The following is an 18391-nucleotide window of genomic DNA, read 5'->3' on the forward strand; positions in this document are numbered from 1 at the left end:
ATCAGGCTAATTGAACCATTTTATAAAATAAACCTGTAAGTAGTACTGGAAGTAAAAAATATTTCCTATTTATATCAGAACAGTTTGCTAATTAAGTGCATTTCTTTGTCTAAATTTAGAATGGTTTCTCTATTGCATAGCACTATTGAGGTCATAGTTCCAAACACAAAATCACTGAAAAATGGGCTGAAAACCCAAGGAGAAAGGAAAAGGACTAAAGTGGATACTTGCAGTATCTGCCCATTAGACATGAGAAAGCCTTTTTTTTTTTTTTTCTTCCTTTTCAGCCATTTCTGAAAAAAAGAATCAATGTAGGTCATAATGAGCTTAGTCTGTGTAGTGTTAAATCCAGATTGTTTATTTATTGTTTCCCATCCCCTGATCACATTTTAGGCAGAACATTTCTGTTATCTAACATCAGTTCTGGCACTATGAATAACATAATGGCAATGTCCAATCTTAGGTATGCATTTCAAATGAATTAAAACACAGTGCTCATCTAGAATTACTGCAACTGAGTCATGACCAAAATAATGGACAGCTGAACTTGTAGAGATTTGAATTTGAGGACTCACAGAAGAAACATAAATGGGATTTTGCCCTTCAAATTTAATAGACTCAGATTTTTATACACATGACCCTGCTATTTCAGAACTCTTAACCTAAGGAGAATAAGTATTCTTTCTATTTCTAATTCAAACACCAAAAAAAAGATTTTTCCAAGACTGGATTTTCAGAACTATGACACTTATTTTCTGTGGATTTGTGTTTTATCACAGAGGTCATAAATGAAAGTATGAGGTCAACTTTTTCTCCACGATTGTGGATTTTATAATGTCACTTTCTTATGTGTCTTCTCCTGCCCTTCTATATAGCTGCCTGCTTTCACAAAACTTTCAAGAGTTTAGCTACCTTTAAGACAACTCCCTTTTGGCAAACATAGATAAATTTGGACAATGGTATTAGAAGATATGAGGTAGCAGAACTGACAGACACAGATTGAACACTGGCTTTATATAAGGAATCAGTTTACAAAGGCAGAAATTGATATTTAATATTCAATTTATGATATAAAAACATTCTAAATGCTATAGATACAAGAATTAAGAGTCTGTAGATTGTATAACAGTTCACAATAGTACCTAAAGCAATTGTATTTGGCAATTCTTTCAATCTGAAATTCATTACGTAACTGCACGTACTGGATCTTTTCACCTAAAGTATGCCTCAGTCCTACCTGAGGCATCAAGTGTGACAGCAGCACTGCACTTGCACATCTCGAGGAAAAAAAACAAATCACAGTGAGTAAAGGTTGTGAACTCTAGCTCTTTTTACTCCAGCAAAATTATAGAGAAATCCTTTATAAGCAGAATACATAACATGCTAAAATTGGAACTTGAGCTGGACAGTTTGTGTGTGTTGTGGAATCTTTCATGACTGCACTTGGGCAGGGACTCAAAATTACATATCTTCTGGCACCTTCGGCTCTATTACATGTTAGCATTATGTGGGACCATTGGTTCTACACTGACTCAGAGGGAAGAGTGCCTCATTCTGAATCACTAATGCCATATCCTGCAGCACTCTAGCGAAGCTCTGGCAGTAAGAAAGGATAATTACAATGTGGTTACTAAGACTGATTTTTGAGATGCTTTTATGCATACCTCAGGCATGTCAGTAGGTAAAATGCAGTCAGCTTGCCTAGAAATAACCAAGTGTCTTAAGTATATTATTTTCTACCACAAAACTGGGCATGCAAGCTGAATCTTAGTAGACAAAAACATCCAACTGAACACTGTATCCGGAACTACTGTGCATTTATTTTCATACATATATTTAAAAATACTAGGTATGAATGCAAAACTATTTGACAAGTTTCTTTCGCCTTTTATGGATAAATAATGAACATCTATATAAAAGATATTGTTTCCCTTGCAATAGAAATAGTAGTCTCTACTGTTTTTCTGGACTCTGTGAATAACTTCTGAAGAAGGAGGTGTAACGGTGGTACCAGCCTTGCTCCATCAGCAGACTTCACAGGATTTTAATTATGTTCTGTGAACAGTTAGCCCAAAATCAAACAATCCTTGGTGTCAAGGGGACACTTGCATAAATATTCAGGCTAAGATACATAGAAGCAAAGCTTTAAGATATTTGCACTGTTTACCACTTGTCTTGCATGTTGTCACACATCACCAGATACAAAATTGCAGGGAAATATAATTACGGGAAATATGATTCAGTATGAAAATGTGTCCACATGTTCATTTATACATACTCATGTCATTTTTATCTTTTTTGCCCCCTCAAATACAGCCTCTGCTTCTCTTTTTCCTCAAGTGAAGTCTGTTTCTTTTGCTTGCACCCTTCAGGTGCTCTCTTCCCATTGCCTTTCCTTCCCTTCAGCAAAGCCTCTTTTTCCCACCTTTAGAGGATTTTACCGTCACCTTCCGTATTCCATGTGCTAAAATAATCAACAAAGAAGAAGTTTGGGCCAACGTTAGCCTGGATTATAGGAACAGAGCGCAGTTTACACGTCTCAATGCCATTGTTTCAGGATGGTTGCAGATCCACGCAGATACCCCCGCGTGGGTTACACTCAGCTCATGCTTTCAAGGAGGACTAGATACTATTTTTTAAAAAAAAAGATAAGATAAATCACAATTTGAAAACGCCGCGAAGGTCACGTAAACGTTTCCACACTGGACGTGTGACGATTCTGACTGGCAGACTAAGAGACACCACACGAACTCTGAACAAGCGAGGAGGTACATTTTTATTATTTCCCCCCGGTCACACCAAACACCGCGTTTTTTTTCCACAGGTGCCCCCCCTGACGGACACCCCCCGCTACCCTCCCACCCCCACGCCCGCCATGCACAGGCCGCGCCCCCCCCCCCCCCCCCCCCTCCCGCGCTGCCCCGGGCCAGGCCCCAGCGGCGTCCCGGAGCCCGCCCGCCCCCGGCACGTGACGCGGGGCGGTGACGGCGCCGTGCCCGGGAGCTGGCACTGGGCGGCGGGGACGGGGCGGGGACCGGGGCGGGAGGGAACGGGAGGGGAGGGGAGGGGAGGGGACCGGAGGGCACGGAGCGGCCGCCGCTGGATCGGGGCCTGCCGCCACCCCGAGGCAGGTGAGGGGCTGCGGGGCGAGGAGGAGGAGGAGGAGGAGGAGGAGGAGGAGGAGGAGGAGGAGGAGGAAGGTGGGGAGGTGCCGCCGCCGCCGCCGCCGGGAGGGCTCGGGGCACGGCGGCGCCCCGCTCTGCCGCCGCCATCCCGCTCGGCGCGGCGGGGAGGCGGCTCCGGGCCGCGGGGAGGCGGCGGGGAGGCGCACCTGGGCGCTGCGGGGCCGTAAGGAACCGAGCCGGGCCGTACCGCGCCGTGCTGAACCGAACCGAGCCGTACCGGGTGGTACCGAGCCGTACCGGGTGGTACCGAGCCGTACCGGGTGGTACCGAGCCGTACCGGGTGGTACCGAGCCGTGCCGGGCCGTACCGGGTCGTGCCGAGCCGCCTGGCGCAGCCTCCCCTCACCTGCGCCAGCCGCAGCCGGGCTGCAAACAAAGGGAGCGCGGCGCTGCCTCTCCCCGGCTCCCCCCCTTTACCCCGGTTCCCCCGGCTCACCCCCCCTCCGTTTTGGGGTTTTTCGCCCCTCTCCCAGGAGCTCAGCACCGGCAGGGGTTTTGGAGCCGTTCGGAGGCGGTGCGTGAGCCCGCAGCACGCTGCGAGGCGCACGGTGAGGGCAGGCGGGCTGGCGGAGTGCGGGGGGCTCGGCCGGGGGTGCGCCAGGAGCCCCAGAAGTGGCCCTGGGCAGCTGTGTGAAATCCAGGGCTTGTGCAGGGCTCTGAGTCAGTAGGCGATTGTTAAATGGTTACTTATTAAGCCTTTTAATTTTTAAGGAAGTCCGAGCTCCGGGAAGCTGCTTTGCTTTGCTTGATTTCTAGCCTGACGGTAGGTAGCTCTGCGAGGAGACAGCGCAGGAGTGAGCTTGCCTTCAGGAGCCTGCAAGTTGTCCGTGTTTCGTCTGTGTTCGTTGGTCGCATTTGCATTTGGCATGTATTTTTATACAACTTCTGCGGGCCGCAAGCGCAGGCTTTGCAGGCGGCAGTTTTTGCAGGCGCTGGTTGGGTGCTGGCTGCTCGTCTGACCCACCAAGTCCGCCGAGAAGGTGGCTGGAAGGGGTCCCCAGGGGAAGAGCAGCATCAGCGGGGAGAGGCTGGGACAGGCAGGGCTGCTGTGGGGTCGGTCTGCTCAGAAACCATCATGCGATATGTCCTGAAGTGCTGAGAAGCTGCCAGTGGAGAAGCAGAAGCACAGAATCTACTGCACTGCAGCCAGTTTATCTCATCTGTCCCAAACCGATAATAATTTATTCCAATTTAGCTTCCGTACTTGGGTTTATTTCTGCAGCAGCACCTCAGAAGGGTTCATTGCAGTAGTGGGTAAAGTTTGATTCTGAAAATGGAAGAAGATGGTGCAAGTCAACTGCTGCTCCTTTGTAGGACATCATGAACAAGGTCACAGGAAGAATTTTAAGGAGATCAGTTAATGTCTTCAGTGTTTTGTATTTAGTAGTTTGCTGTGTTGGTATTATTACATAGCTGTGGTGAGTAAGTCTCCCCCAAGACAAATATAGAAGAGAAAGACTTGAGTTATACAAAAAAGGCTTCTGCTTAATTACTTGGCTCTAGAAGATCAGGAGAAATTACTCTGTGTGTAATAACTTGGGGAGTGGTAGGAATCTTACATTGTGCACCTCCTGATTTTTATTTTTGTCTTGAGTTCTGGGGTAGTGCTGAAGTTAGGGATGATCATACTTAATGCACTACATAATCTTATACATGTTGTACATGGTCATGTCTGTGTGCATGTCTGTCTGTGTGTGCTGGGGCTGCGCTTCGTTCAGGTCCATTTGCACACACTTCAAGATGAATTTAGTGAACATCTTTCTGCAGTTAAGAGTGAGAGTTTCAAGCAGATGAACTGCAGGGTTTCAGCTTCCCTAGGAAAGGCCTCCTTGTAAACAAATACAAAGATACCTAGAATGAACCACTCCAAGCAGAGACGAATTTCCCATTGCAGCTGCTTGGGTTCGGTAAGAAAAGATCCCGGTTTGGTGAGAAATGCCCAAGTTCCAGCTGGGCTCAGAGGCTGGCTGCAGAGCTGCTGCGTGCCCATGCTGAGGGGTGTTGGAGCCGGGTGTGGGCAGGGCAGAGCTGACCTCAGCGAACACAGTGGGCTGCCCGCTTTGCTCAGCCTTTGCCAAGTAACAGCTGGGAAGGGTTTGTGTTGGGAGCGGGAGCCCGAAGAGATCCACGCCATGGTGTTGGGTGAGAGAACTCATAACCAGCGGCCCTGTCTGTGTGGGGACACAGACACGGGTGTAATCATGAATATGCTCGCTCTTTAGAGCACTTGGGCTGCTACGTTAAGTGGCAGGATGTATTTCTACGTGGGGATGTGGCCCACCTTAAATTAGTTACCTGTAGCATTCAGGTTTCACCAGATGGAAAATGTGGCCTGAATCTATTCTTTGGCATTCATGAAAAAAGTTTCTTCATGTTTTTGTTGTCAGTTGGGGGCATTCATTGTTGTTAACCTGTTCACCAGGTATTAAGACTTTATTTAAGGTATTAAAGCTTACGGATGTCCTCTGTTTGCAGTCGATGGCTTTTTCATGCCTGTCACTCTATAATTAGGATTCCTCAGCCTTCTTTACTGATGTGGCTGTCATCCAGCATTTCAGGTAACGCTAGAAAAAACAGCTCAGGGGCTGCGAGGCCTGACCCGCTGTATCGCTTCCGTGACTGACCAGTAGCAACAAACTCACGTGCTGCAGATGTCACCGCTGTGCTCTCAGGTCTGAATTCTTCCGTGCTCTGTGCTGTAGAGGCTCAGCCCAGGCTCCCAGGGCTCTGTAAGTGAAGTTCCACGAGGCAAACGGGTGCGTCCTCAGAGGGTGTCACCAGTAGCTGTCCCCGGGCTATGCACAGGGTGCAGGCAGTCCTGTCTTCTGTGGTGCAACAGCTGCGTAAAAAAAATGAAGTAAAACTTCCTGCGTTTGGATCTGTGAAGTCAAGGCAGTGCTAGTTGTTTGCAGACTTAGAGGCTTAAGCCAATATTTATTAATTAAACTCGGTGAGGATTTCCCACCTATACCATAGGTGTTTCTCTCAGGGGAGGTGCAGAAGTAGAGCCTGGCTTGATCCTGATGATGTGAGCTATTTATAAATCAGTTTGACTGTTCTGGCCAGCCGCAGAATACAGCCTGTCTCTTTTCATCCTATGCTCAGTGTTACAAAACGCTTGCTATTGACTTGATAATTTTGCAGCTCAGCTGAAAGAACAAAAAACTGTGCCTTTTTTTTTTTTTTTGGAAAAGGCATGGGGTTACAAAACTGACTTCAGAATTGGGTAGAGCTATTTTTGTAGCTACTGCATTTTATTTAACTTCTATTTCTCAAAATTCTGTTAACTTTTTTGAAGTGTAAAATGCAACTTATATTGAGCCTATCTATTTTGAAGAAAAAAATAAGCATTAAGCATGCATTCTCACTAAATAGTTATATGAAGCAGGCAAGAGAATGAAAATTCCAAGCTTTCAAACACTTGGGAGCCCTGTGGGAAACCACGGGTATACATTCTTTCTTTTGGGAGAAGTAAAACCAGTGTGAGTGGGTTGTCTTCTTACATTTTAATATCCAAGGCAGCATACCTTAATGGTAGACTGTAACTTGGAATCGCTTCTATTTTTCTGGTGTATGACCTTGAAGCTGTGAAAGGGATTGGTAGCGATGCTGAAGAAGTGTTGGGAGGAGTCAGATTTAGTAACAAGGAGGAAAATAATGTTTTTATGCGAGAGTTTCCAAAGCTGTGAAGAGAGTGGGTATGTTTACCTGTTGCTGGAGTTGCTAAACAACTGCAGAAGTGCACTTAAAAATACCGATTTATGTTGAACAGCAGGTAGGCTAGTTGTTCTGTACCCAGACTGTAAATAGACTGCAGTGCTGCAAATGTCAGTGTGCTGTTTTATGGGGGAGAGAGTAAAAGGAAAAAAACAAAACGCGCACACAAAACCCCAGACAATCCGAGCATTCTTTTCTGCTGCTTTGTGTCCCTCTCGTCAGCTTTGTTTGAATGTGGTACCATCTTTCTTTCTGCCAAGTCCCGCAGTAAAATTGCGAGTCTGATCTTGTGACTCCATTTGGAGTCCGGTAAGCGATTGTGGCTTTAAAGCTACCCGTAGGAAGTGCGTCCTGGGTGTCGATGATGGCCTGTGGGAGAAGGGGCGACATGGTTTAAACACAGATCGTTCTTTCCAGGCTTGGTACTTGAGCTTTTTAGGGTTGTCTCTTTCTATTGAGTTAAGTGGGAAACGCAACGTATTCGAGGATCGGATCAAATAGCAGAAATGGTGAAAGAAAAATTGAGGAACTGTTAGGGGTTTCTGCTTCAACTCTCCCCAGAAGTCCCTTTTGTTGTTTGTGCACTTAGTCCCTCTTACAGCCTGCATCTGTGTGCCTGCATGGAATTGCATTAGTTCCGCTGTGTTTCAGGGTAAACACTGTAAATCTCATCATGAAGTCTCAACTTGCAGAGCAGCGAGTTTCTGAATTGTTTTTCTCATTCACGAAACATGCAGGATTTTTTTTAGACTTATTTGTTAATCTTTGGGGTTAAAATGGCAGCATTTTATTGAATTCTCCTAAACTCTGTTTGAATGTTAGAGGTCTTCCCCATTTACTTGTATGCTTCATTTTTTTTTTTTTCAAGATTAAGAGACTGTATCTTACAATGAACACAACACAACGAAGTAATGTGGAAGCTGCTAAGACTGACGCTTACCAACTCATGAATCGCGACTTTGATGTTAGCATGATTAACTAGAGGAGAAATCATGGTAGTTCATGGATATGGGTACAGTTGTCATTGTCTAGACTGTAGGATGCTAAAAAGTCCTCTTAAAAATTTTCATGTAGTATCCTTTTATTATTAATTTTCAGTTTTGCTTCATAATCCTGTTTCGTTATTTTTTTGGGTCTTTGTTTTAGCACATATCACTCTTGGTTATATCAGGTTTTCTGTGAAGTAAATTAAAACTAAAAGCTATAAAAGTAATTAAAACTAAAAGCTCTTCTAAGAGCAAAGTGAATATGTAGAATTTAAACCACTAAAACCAGAGTATGTTGGAAACTTTAAATATTGCTTTTAACCCGAAACTGTTTTAGCATTACAATAGTATATTGCAGTTATACCAGCAGTTGCACAGGTTGCGCAGCTCCTTAGGGATCAGTTTCGGCACTGAGGTGGAGGTCAGCAGAGCCTGTATACAGCGTGCAACACGTGGGGCAGGGATTGCCAGCCCACGCTGAACTTGGTGACTGGTATGTAGCATTGGAGGAAAAATTAAAGGATTTTGTAAGGAATTCTGAGCACTCTGAAGGGACTTGTGAACTGAAGGAAAGCTCAAAATAAGCAAACCATAATCTTTTCCTTTTAAATAAATTAAATCCAGAATAGTGATGCAGCTTCATAAGAAATTAAGCCTGTATGTAAGCAAGAGAGAGACTCAGACTAGTCTCCCCTGTGATGGTTAACCTTGCTTAGTAAAAGAAGCAACAGGGTTAACAGGTAACTTGGTAGCAAGAGGCTTCTGCGAATACGAGGGTTAAATCAGGGCTTCGGTTGTGTTGTTGACTTTGTTTTATTGCTGTGAAAGGCACCTGAAAATCTTGCTTTTTTCATCAATCTCTCTGTCTGAGGTCGACGTAAATTGAATATGCAGGGTTATTTTTGAAATTATTTTCCTCTAAAGTGCTCTTGGACAATTCATTATGTAGATATAACTTTTTTTTTTTTCCTTGCAGCTCTGATTATTAACAGGAAAATAACACTTCTGAAGCAGAATGTCGCTTACTGTTTGCCGGAAAAGGTGAAATCTTTTCAAAGAGAGATGGCCGATAAGGGTGGGAAGATCCTTCCAGGACAATTGTACATTGAAGTGGAGTATGACTACGAGTACGAGGCCAAGGACAAGAAAATTGTGATTAAGCAAGGAGAGAAATACATCTTAGTGAAGAAAACTAATGATGACTGGTGGCAAGTCAAAAGGGATGAAAATTCCAAACCCTTTTATGTGCCAGCACAGTATGTGAAGGAAATACCACGAAAAGCACTGATGCCACCTGTTAAGCAAGCAGGAATGCTGTCAAATAATGCTTTAAAGTTGACACACGGATTACAGAGGTCGACAGAAAATGTGAATAAGTCACCAGAGCTTTCTAGTTTTGGAAAATCTTCTCCAGTTCAAGTGTCTTGTTTAGTTCGAGATGCCAATCAAAATCTGGGACCGAACAATAGCCCTGGTCAAACTCTTGGGTTGAGTCTGGACCTTACTCAAAACAATGGAAAACTTAACAACGAGTTGCAGTCTCCCAAAATTTCCAATCAGTATAGAACCATCTCCATGGGTCATTTCCCGTGTCCAGAGTTCTTGGAAATAGAGAAGACCAGCTTTTTGCATGAACAATCTTGTGATTCAGCAGGAGAAGGCTCAGAAAAAATTCATCAAGATTCAGAATCTGGAGATGAACTCAGTAGTAGCTCCACAGAACAAGTGCAGGTAAGCTTAAAAATGGTTTCTGTAGATGTGTGGTTTTTTTCCTTCTCCCTTTTTCCTTGTTACCATAATGGTTTGTTACAGTTTTGATTTTTTTTTTTCTGTAATAAATTGAGATTAAGTCAAAATGTATTGTCTCAGCATGAACTAGCTGTTGAAGTCCAACCAGTTGACGTATGTGGTTCTATTACTTGCAGAAGTACTTTGGTTTGGGGATTAATTCCATTTACGATTCATGCGATTGAATGTTACAGAAACAGCTCTTCTTTATTAAGTTTGTTTGGAGATGACGCTTAATTTGGATTATTCTCTTCCAGAGGAAGGGAGCCTATTGCAGTAACTCGTTTGGATTTGTGAAAGCGGAGGAAGATAATAGTGCTAGTTACTGTCAGCTTTTTCTAAATCTGTGTGTAGATAGTGTACGAGCTGCAAATTGACGTACTAGAGGGTTTAATAGCTTAAAAATGGTACACTTAGATTTGTATGGAGTTTAATTTCTGGCTTGATTACTTTATTTGTAGGCTCTTGTAATGAGTCAGCCTTGCCAATTCTGCTTCTCACAAGTTTACACTGGATTAAAACTCAAAACATGTGAGTTTTGTTAATTAGTATGGAAGAATCTCAGGAATGATGTACTCCCACTTCAGGCTAAAACTGAGCATTGATTTCCTTTTTCTTTAGTAAAATGGAAGCCATTTCATTTACTTCCTTTTTTTTCCTTTTTTTTTTTTAATACCTCCTTGCCCTTCTCCTCCCTTAACAACAACAACAAAAAAGTTAGCACTGATTTAGATAATTAGGTCATACTTCTGGTATGGATAACCAAGTTAATTGGTCTATTGTAATTCCAGATTTGTTCTTGAAGTATTGATGTGTGTGTGTGTACATGTGCATATTTATGTATTTGTGTAATACAGAGATTTTAATCCCCAATATACAGAGATTTTAAATTGTTTTAGAATTCCCAGATTAAAAATTTGCTGCTCTTAAACTTCCTTACACTTCATTGTTGCGTGTGTACAAACCAACCACTATAATAAATCCCATTTGTCAGCCACTCACTTGCCACATTCAGGACTCAGTTAAGAGCGGTATTCAAGTGAAAGCTGATGCTAACTTTGGAAATGAAAATATTACTGTGGAGAGCAGTGCATCAGCACTGGTTTTGTAATAAGACACAATTCGTACAAAGCTGCTTAGTTAATATGAGCGAGTATAGAAAGGTCTTAAAGATACAAGATAGATGAGGTGATTTACGTAGTCATGAACTCTTAATCTATATTATTATATAATATATTGATATTTATTGAAGTACCCACTATCAGGAATTCTTAAATATCCTACTCTATTCTTGACCTCTTTCTTCAAAGTTGGAGTTTCTCTAGTTAGGGGATTTCATGCCTCTAATATTTGTTACCTTTTCTAACAATTTTACTTTCACTTTTTTTTAAAAATGTGAATAATATGGAATAAATGGGGTTACTGAATGTCATTTCTTCATGCTTTTAGTTTTAGTTTCATTTCGTACTTCATTAACATAAAGATTGTTATGAACAAAGTGGAGAAAACCGATGTCCTAGCTCACAGTAGTTGATACCAGCTGCTTAGAACTAAGGATAAGATAACTGTTAGGCATTTACTTCAGAAACGTGCAGTGGCTCATCTGCTGTTGGATTAATTGATTGCTGAATGAATGACAAAATACTAAGGAATGGTTTGAAAGTATATTTTACTCTAAATAGTTTATCACACTTATTTTTATGTTGTGTGTCAAGACAGTTTCCTCTACTGTGTTGAATAAGCATCGCCTTTCCTAGTTAAAGTAGGTGAAATTGATGTTACATGGGTGTCTTCTGCCACACAGTAATTAACATTCAGGCCTGCTGTTCATTTTTTGTGCAACTTTGTGGTGCTGATACAGTGACACAATCTTTTCACCTTTCTCCTCCATCCCACCCCCCACTGCCTCACCACTGGAACCTATTTATATGTGTGGACTTTGGTGGGACAAGTATGCATGTGCGTGTAGGCTTTACAGGGTTGTAAGGAGGGTCTGAAAATGGAAGGTGTCCCAGTGCTTAATATTCCAAATGCTAAAAATGTGATGTTTCAGCTGTAGGGAAAATCATGGTGGTGTTTGACGTGTGTTGCCGTGGAACTTGTCCTGATCACAGCCTCGGACATCAAGAGAGCGGGTGCTCAGTATGCCTCGCAGTTGTCTTATTTTAAAACCATGAAGTAACTTCATCTCGTCATGCAGAATCATGGGCTCTTTCAATATGATAAAAATATTTGACATTTCATAGCCATAGGGATTAAAGCAGTAGTAGAACTGATGTCACCGCAGCTCAGTCTAGATACTATGAGTGCCAGCCTTCTCTGGAACAGACCCATGGTTTTTTTTATAATTCTTTCAATAATGAGCGTTGTTTAGTACAAATCAGCTGTGCCGAAATTAATGGCTTAGAAAGCTGTTTTTATTGCTTTTTAGTCTGTAGTGAGAACATCAAGTTCCCTGCTTTCGCACACAAACAGGATTTTGCTTCCCAAGACAGTCCGACTGCAGCTCTTCCTTCCCTCTGCCTGCTGTGGAATTCAGTTTTATGCCGTCTGTACTGCAATGAGCTTCAAGCTCCAGGTGTTTTCTCTTAAATTTGTAAGGTTAGAGACTAGACTGGCCTTGATAGTATCTCTGTGTGGGTGACTTTTTATTTCTTCCTAGACTCATGATTTAAGAGTCTGGCTGGAAGGGGAGTTAACATTGATGTCAGCACCGAGCTGGTACTGAGGAAGCCTGAGAGTTAAGGGGTGTGCTTTTGTGGTCGAGTCGGTTTGGAGAAGGAACCTTTGAACTTACCCAGCCCAGTGGCATGGTTTCCAGCCAGCCACGGAAATGAGGAATGGGTTAGTTTGAGGTGACGGTAATTTTTTGTCCCTATCCCAACCTGCAGCGTTTTTTCAGTGTCCTGAGTATGAATATATGAGATGCAGAGGAGTGCTTGTATTATGAAATACTTCTGAGAGATGGGTACACTGTTCTCTGAAGATTATCCTACTTCACCTTTCCAGTAAAAAAAGTACAGCTTCTGTGGCTGAACAACCTCCAGCTCATACATTTGCTGGCTGTGGAAATGTTGGAAGATCCAGTCTCCAGTGTACTGCATAAAGGAAGGATTTTTTGAGATGTGGTATGAAATGGAGGTTAGGGAGGTGACAATGTGAGCAGAAGAACTTGTTAATGAAGATGAGGGCAAAATGATCTGATCAAGAGGGAGGAAAAAAAGGAAAGGGTAATGAATACTTCTGGCTCTTTGTGTAAAGAAATTCCAAGTACTGGGTGTAACTCAGATGCATAAGGTGTGCTAAGAATCAGATGTTTGCTTATGGACTTGAACTGTAGGAAGGCTGGAGGTAATTAGAGAAAGCAGGGCTTGAGAGGAAATGTTCCAATTTAACCAGATTTAAATCTGGTGGAGATAGTACCTGCCAGTAGAACTGGTGTTGAATGAAGTGGATCAGGATTGCACAGATGGAATCACTGGCACGCTGATTGTGCTCAAATCTGAGAATCAATGAATGTTTTCAACAGAATTTTAGGACAGTGGTGTCAGGTGTGATGTCCAGATCCTATGGAAAGGGCAGAAGACAATCCTTTGAGATGCTAGCAATGGGAAAGAAGGAAACTAAGAGGAGAATGTTGTAGCAGAGGATGAGCAATACTTGAGAGAAGCAGCTGAAAGGTTAGTGATGTGCAGTATAGGCCAGAATAATTGTTGTGTAGGTGTGGGGGGGAAACCCAAAACCTACGCATTTAGGCACATCTGTTTTCTTAAGAAGGAAGAGTTGAAGCAAAAGTGGAAAAAATTTGAAAGTGGTTTAGAAGGCTTTGGGACAGTGTTTGCAAGTAAAATGTACTCAACAGATTTTGAGAGAGGGTGTGCAGAGAGGGAGAAGTTGGTTAAGTTCAGAGATCATGCTAAGGATGGTTAGGTGTTATCTTTATAGAAGGATGGTACTTTGGAATAAAATAGCTGCAGACAGAAATTAATCTGCTTTCAGCAATGCTAATGTATAACTTACCTGAAATACTTTTTCTGATGAGGATGAGTGTAACTTCCTACTGTGTCATCAGAGACATGGATTATATAGGTGATTATGTATGTGTATGAGTAAAATATTTGCTCTAACTTAGTGTTACTTCTTATGCTCATTAAAAGTTACTTTTAGTAGCAGGCTGTTTTTAATCATTATAAATATAGACAGTGACCCATTTGCAAAGATCGTTCTGTCTTTCATCCTCTTTAGTAATTGACTATTGCATAAACTGTCAAGTGCTAAAGGGGATTATCACTAGGATGACTGTTTTGCTTTGATTAATTCTGAGTAGTGAAGATCTTGCAAAGAGATCCTTCAGTTTTACTCTAGAGATTTCTGTGGGAATTGCTATAACTTCTTAAATGGAGACAACTTTTTTTTTGTGTGTGTGTATGTTTCAGTAGATAGTGTGAGTGCATTATCTGGAGGTCTTAGCATTTTTGTCTATTTTGCCACCTAGCTGAAAGGCTGGTGGTAAATCTTAAGTATTAGACTACCTCGGTCAAATACTAAAACTCTAAATAAATGTTTGTTACTGTTTTTGTGGCCCTCAGATTTAGTTTGCATAATAACTTTTTTTTTTTTTTTACTTCATTAAGTTAGAATATGCTGAAATATACCCGTTATAATGAGGTGAAGAATAAAGCTTTTAGTTCCTTGTCATTAGAAGTTGTCTGTGGTATTTTGTAAAGCATTAAAACAATTCTTCTTATGTAATTCCAATAACTGCTGTTACAATTTAGAAAAACGTTTCAGGCTGGTTAGAAAGTTGTATCAGTTACCCTGAACCTGCCTTTTCTTTTAAGCAGTACAAAATACCACCTTCAGCTCTGACAATGGCAGAATCTCCGCAGCCGGTAAACGCTTATACAGAAAAGCAGCACCAGGAAAATGAACTGATGTTTTGTCTGGCTGCTGCATAAACTTAAAGCAGCAGGCGATACTGGAGACTTGCTTGTTCTCCATTGGCAGCGCTTCTGTCGGTTTTTAAGTTGGGAACTTCCAGATGCAGAACAAACTCAAATTGCTTTGTAATAAACAAAAACCGTACTTGAGAATATTTGATCCTATCTTGTTCTTGAACGTTGCGTAACTCTGAGAATAAACAATTGCATTCTGTATATATTTACCTAGTTGCTTTCTAGACAGTTGTTTAATGTTCCAATGCTTGTATGTTAAATAAATGTGCTGTTATTTTGTAGAATTCTAAAGAAAGTCTCACTTGTTTCACAGCAGTGTGACAAAACAGTAGGGAACGTATGACTGGATAGAATAAAATGCAGAACGCTTTTTTTTGGTCAGATGGGCAGCTCTCTGGAATAGTAGACATTTGTGCTCAAAAAAGGAAAGTAAAGTCTGTGCACTTCTAAGTACCCAAACAGCTGATATTTCTGTGTCTTTGCAGAGGTGTTTGATTTAAAAGTGATAGACAGAAATGGGTTTTGTCCTTACATGGATTTTATTCGAATACTAAAGCACAATACTTTTAAACAATATAATCTTCTTCTGAATAGTAAGAATTGATGATGAAGAGTTTCAAAGACTTTTGTGATGGTGAGTGATTGGGCAATGTAGTGTTAAATTACACTTACAACTTTGCATTTAGTCTATCTTAGTGTGGCTTCTGAGCTAGTTCTTGGGAAAGATTGTAACTGTTCAGTACACCACTTTATGGAAGTGTTAGGTTAATATAAAGAAGTGATCAAATAAATGTGGATAACGTCTTTTGTAGAAAACAGTAAAAAAAAAAAAAATGCAGAAGTTTGTAACTAATTCCATGGTATTTCAGTATCTTAAATACTTTGCAATTGCAGTCATCTTTCTCACTGAAAATCTCTCTCATGGAAAATGAGAGAGTGCTGAAAACAGCACACAGAAAGGTGAAAGGTATGAGCAGAGGCATGGAATAGTTCCCACGTGAAATCTTTGCAAAACTTTTTCTCTCCGGGTGCGCATTTAGCGTTACATCCAGAATAGGTATTGTACTCATTGCTGCTGAAATGGCTGAGAGATTGTTCAGAAGTAAAGTAGTCTTATTTTTTTTTTCTTTTAACATTTTTTTTTCTGCCTGTCTTTTCTGTTGTAAACTCTTGAGGGTTGAGAACTTGTGTACAAAGATGTTCTGACGATGGGCGTGGGTATTGTGAGTCTCTGTTTCAATGAATTGTAGTTCTCCCTCAGATAAAAGTTTTGTAAATGAAACCTTAAAGCTGAGGGGTTGAGCTTATTGCTTATGTTGGTTTTTGATGTTGTATTATCTGGCTTCAACTTCTGTTTGTAAGCAGAGTTCCTGATTAGAATTTACTGGCACCCCTCTTTAATCTGAAATTACATACGACTTATGAATTTAATTAATAGTTTTAATTGTTCCCTTTTTAAATGGTTTGCCTGGGGCTTCTGGATGATCTTCAGATCATCCAGTTAAATTAAGTAGCTTCCCCGTGTTCTGTTGAAAGGCACTGCTGAAGAGCAGAGTGTTATGCAGGTTTTCTGGCCGTGGCTAGCACAAGCAGATGTCATCTTTCTCTTGCTTTCGTGGATTATCATTCAGCTGAATAACTTTGCTGCTCTAGTCACCGCACGGCTCTGTAAATATTTATTGCTGGTAGAGCACGGAGATGGAACGGTGCTGGCTGGAGGAGTGCTGTGAGCAAGTATGTAAATACCGGTGCAGCAATACCAAAGGCTGTGTGTACTCCTTTATTACAGCCTGAATAGCTATAAATAGTCTAGTGCAAAGTTTGCAAGCCTGGTGGACTGAAGGACTCACTTGCCTTTTTGGTACAACCTATGGGCTGAGATACCTACAACAAAGGTACTATGTGAAGGACAACATACTGCCTGATAAAAACAAAAATACTACTCCCCAAAATCTTTCTGAACTTGTTCAATATATATAACAGTGTTGTATACAAATTTCTTTTCTAGGCAGCTTGACAGGTTGCCAGGATGTTGTTCAGAATCACTCGCGCTACACAGAAATTCCACGCCATGTTGCATATAACCGGTGTGACTCCTTCATCCCTACGCTCACGCCCGTGCAGATAAAGCCGGAGGAGGCTTTGTTGCTTCCTGCCCGGCCCACTTGTCATGGCCGGGCCCTGTGGCTGTGGTGTTAGGCCTGAGGCGAGGCAGCCCGGCCGGAGCTCCCTGAGGCCTGCCAGCAGCATGGCTGTCACGGCGCTCTCCTTCCAGCCCCGTGGCGCTCGGCCTGTCATGGTGGGCAGCCCCTCACGGGGCAGGTGCTCGTCGGTCACCCACTGCTGCCCTCACAGCTCCCGGCTGCGGCCTTCGGTCTGACTTGCTTTCTCCCATCTCGTCTTTGTTGGCTGGAAGGATTATGTTCTTCGTTTGTCACCTCTGAGAAGGAAGGACGTTTACTGGGGGGAAAATAAAACTTGGAAGGGATTTTTTTTTCTTGGTATTCTTCCATGCCCTTCTCCCCAGAAGAGACCTGTCTGTTCCTTCTCTCCCCAAGTGTTAGAGTACTTGTTCTTATATCGGGATGTGGGTTGTGATGTACCAAGATAGAAACTTAAACTTTGTTTTCAATTAACTGTGTGTGTAAAAAGCTGTATTGTATCCCTTTCCTTCTTTTCTAGTTTACAAGCTGCTGTTGTAACCATTGACTAAACAAAACTTGGGTATGTACTTGTGCTCAAATTTATTTTTTTATGGAGAACGAGAGAAAAAAAACAACAACTCCCAAGTGCTTTGCAAATAACTTGTTTCTTGCTTTGTAAAGTTCTAAAAGCCTCAGCAGACTTTGTCCAAACTTAGGGTCTGACGAAACTCCAAGTAACATTTATGAAGGATGTAAGACAGTGCTATCCAGCAGCTGCAACTCTTTGGCATGCTGTTTGTTTAAACAAATAAAGAGAACATTATGAGGAAAGATGATGTTGCGCAGACAATTTATTTCTTTGCAATTGATTTCAGAGGGAAGATTTTTTTCCTTTTTATTTGCGATTCATCAGTTAACCCTTCTGTTAACTCTTCAGTTAAACCTCCCTGTGGCTTCTTTCACTGTCAGTTTTGTGGCTCTTCCCTTGCCTTCTTGTAACGTGGTTGCTTTCTGCAACAAATGGAATCAATATCCATAAGATATTTCCAATTTTATTTCTCCAGCACTGTATACTAGGCCAGGCCATATGTTGCTGGTTGTATGCTTCTTTGTGACACATCATGAAATTCGTAGCAGGAGAAAATGATGCAATACTTCACATCTTGAGTTCTGTGTGTATACTTGTTATATATGTAGTCATAGTCGGTGGGTAGAAAGGATAGATCAAAATCATGTTGCTTTTTACACTTTCATAAACTTTCTCTTTAGTCGTGACTGGTCATAGCTGTGCTTAGGAAGATCCAGTTACATTACTGCAGCACGTAAGGATAAAGCTCCAGATCCTGGAGTGCAAGTCTCATACTCACCTGTCTGTGGGAACTGTTGTTGGTTGGTAAGTCTTCCTTTTGATTAGAAACTTACCCACCCTTTTCACCTACCGAGCATTTGCTGAAAATTGCAAAGTATCTTTTTGGTGTTTATTCTCAATGCAACCAGTTGTTAAAGGCAAATGCAGAGGTCAGGTAGAAAGAAGACAGACCAGTTGCTGTAGCTTGAAGGGCTGAATTTAAAAACTCTCTGGTGGTGGTCTCAGGAATTGCATACACTTATCCTCCC

At 42.0% G+C, this 18391-nt stretch overlaps 1 protein-coding gene and 1 long non-coding RNA gene across 9 annotated transcripts in view; both read left to right on the forward strand.

Moving 5' to 3' along the window:
- Positions 1–2931: 2931 nt before the first annotated feature.
- Positions 2932–18391, forward strand: part of ARHGAP12 (Rho GTPase activating protein 12) — a 77653-nt gene continuing 62193 nt past the window's right edge. For 4 of the 8 annotated variants that reach the window (XM_040547218.1, XM_040547220.1, XM_040547221.1 and 1 more), the window contains exons 1-2: positions 2932–3131; positions 8864–9618. In XM_040547218.1, the coding sequence (XP_040403152.1) occupies positions 8950–9618 (669 nt within the window). In that variant the 5' untranslated portion in view covers positions 2932–3131; positions 8864–8949. Of the gene's footprint in view, positions 3201–3709; positions 3733–8863; positions 9619–18391 lie in introns of those variants that run through there. The other 4 variants (XM_040547215.1, XM_040547219.1, XM_040547216.1 and 1 more) reach the window with 3 other exon arrangements.
- Positions 14588–17801, forward strand: LOC121064939. Its single transcript, XR_005816814.1, has 2 exons — positions 14588–15264; positions 16639–17801. It is a non-coding gene; the product is annotated as an uncharacterized LOC121064939 (long non-coding RNA).

This window comes from Cygnus olor, chromosome 2, assembly GCF_009769625.2.
Source record: "Cygnus olor isolate bCygOlo1 chromosome 2, bCygOlo1.pri.v2, whole genome shotgun sequence".
NCBI classification, from domain to species: domain Eukaryota; kingdom Metazoa; phylum Chordata; class Aves; order Anseriformes; family Anatidae; genus Cygnus; species Cygnus olor.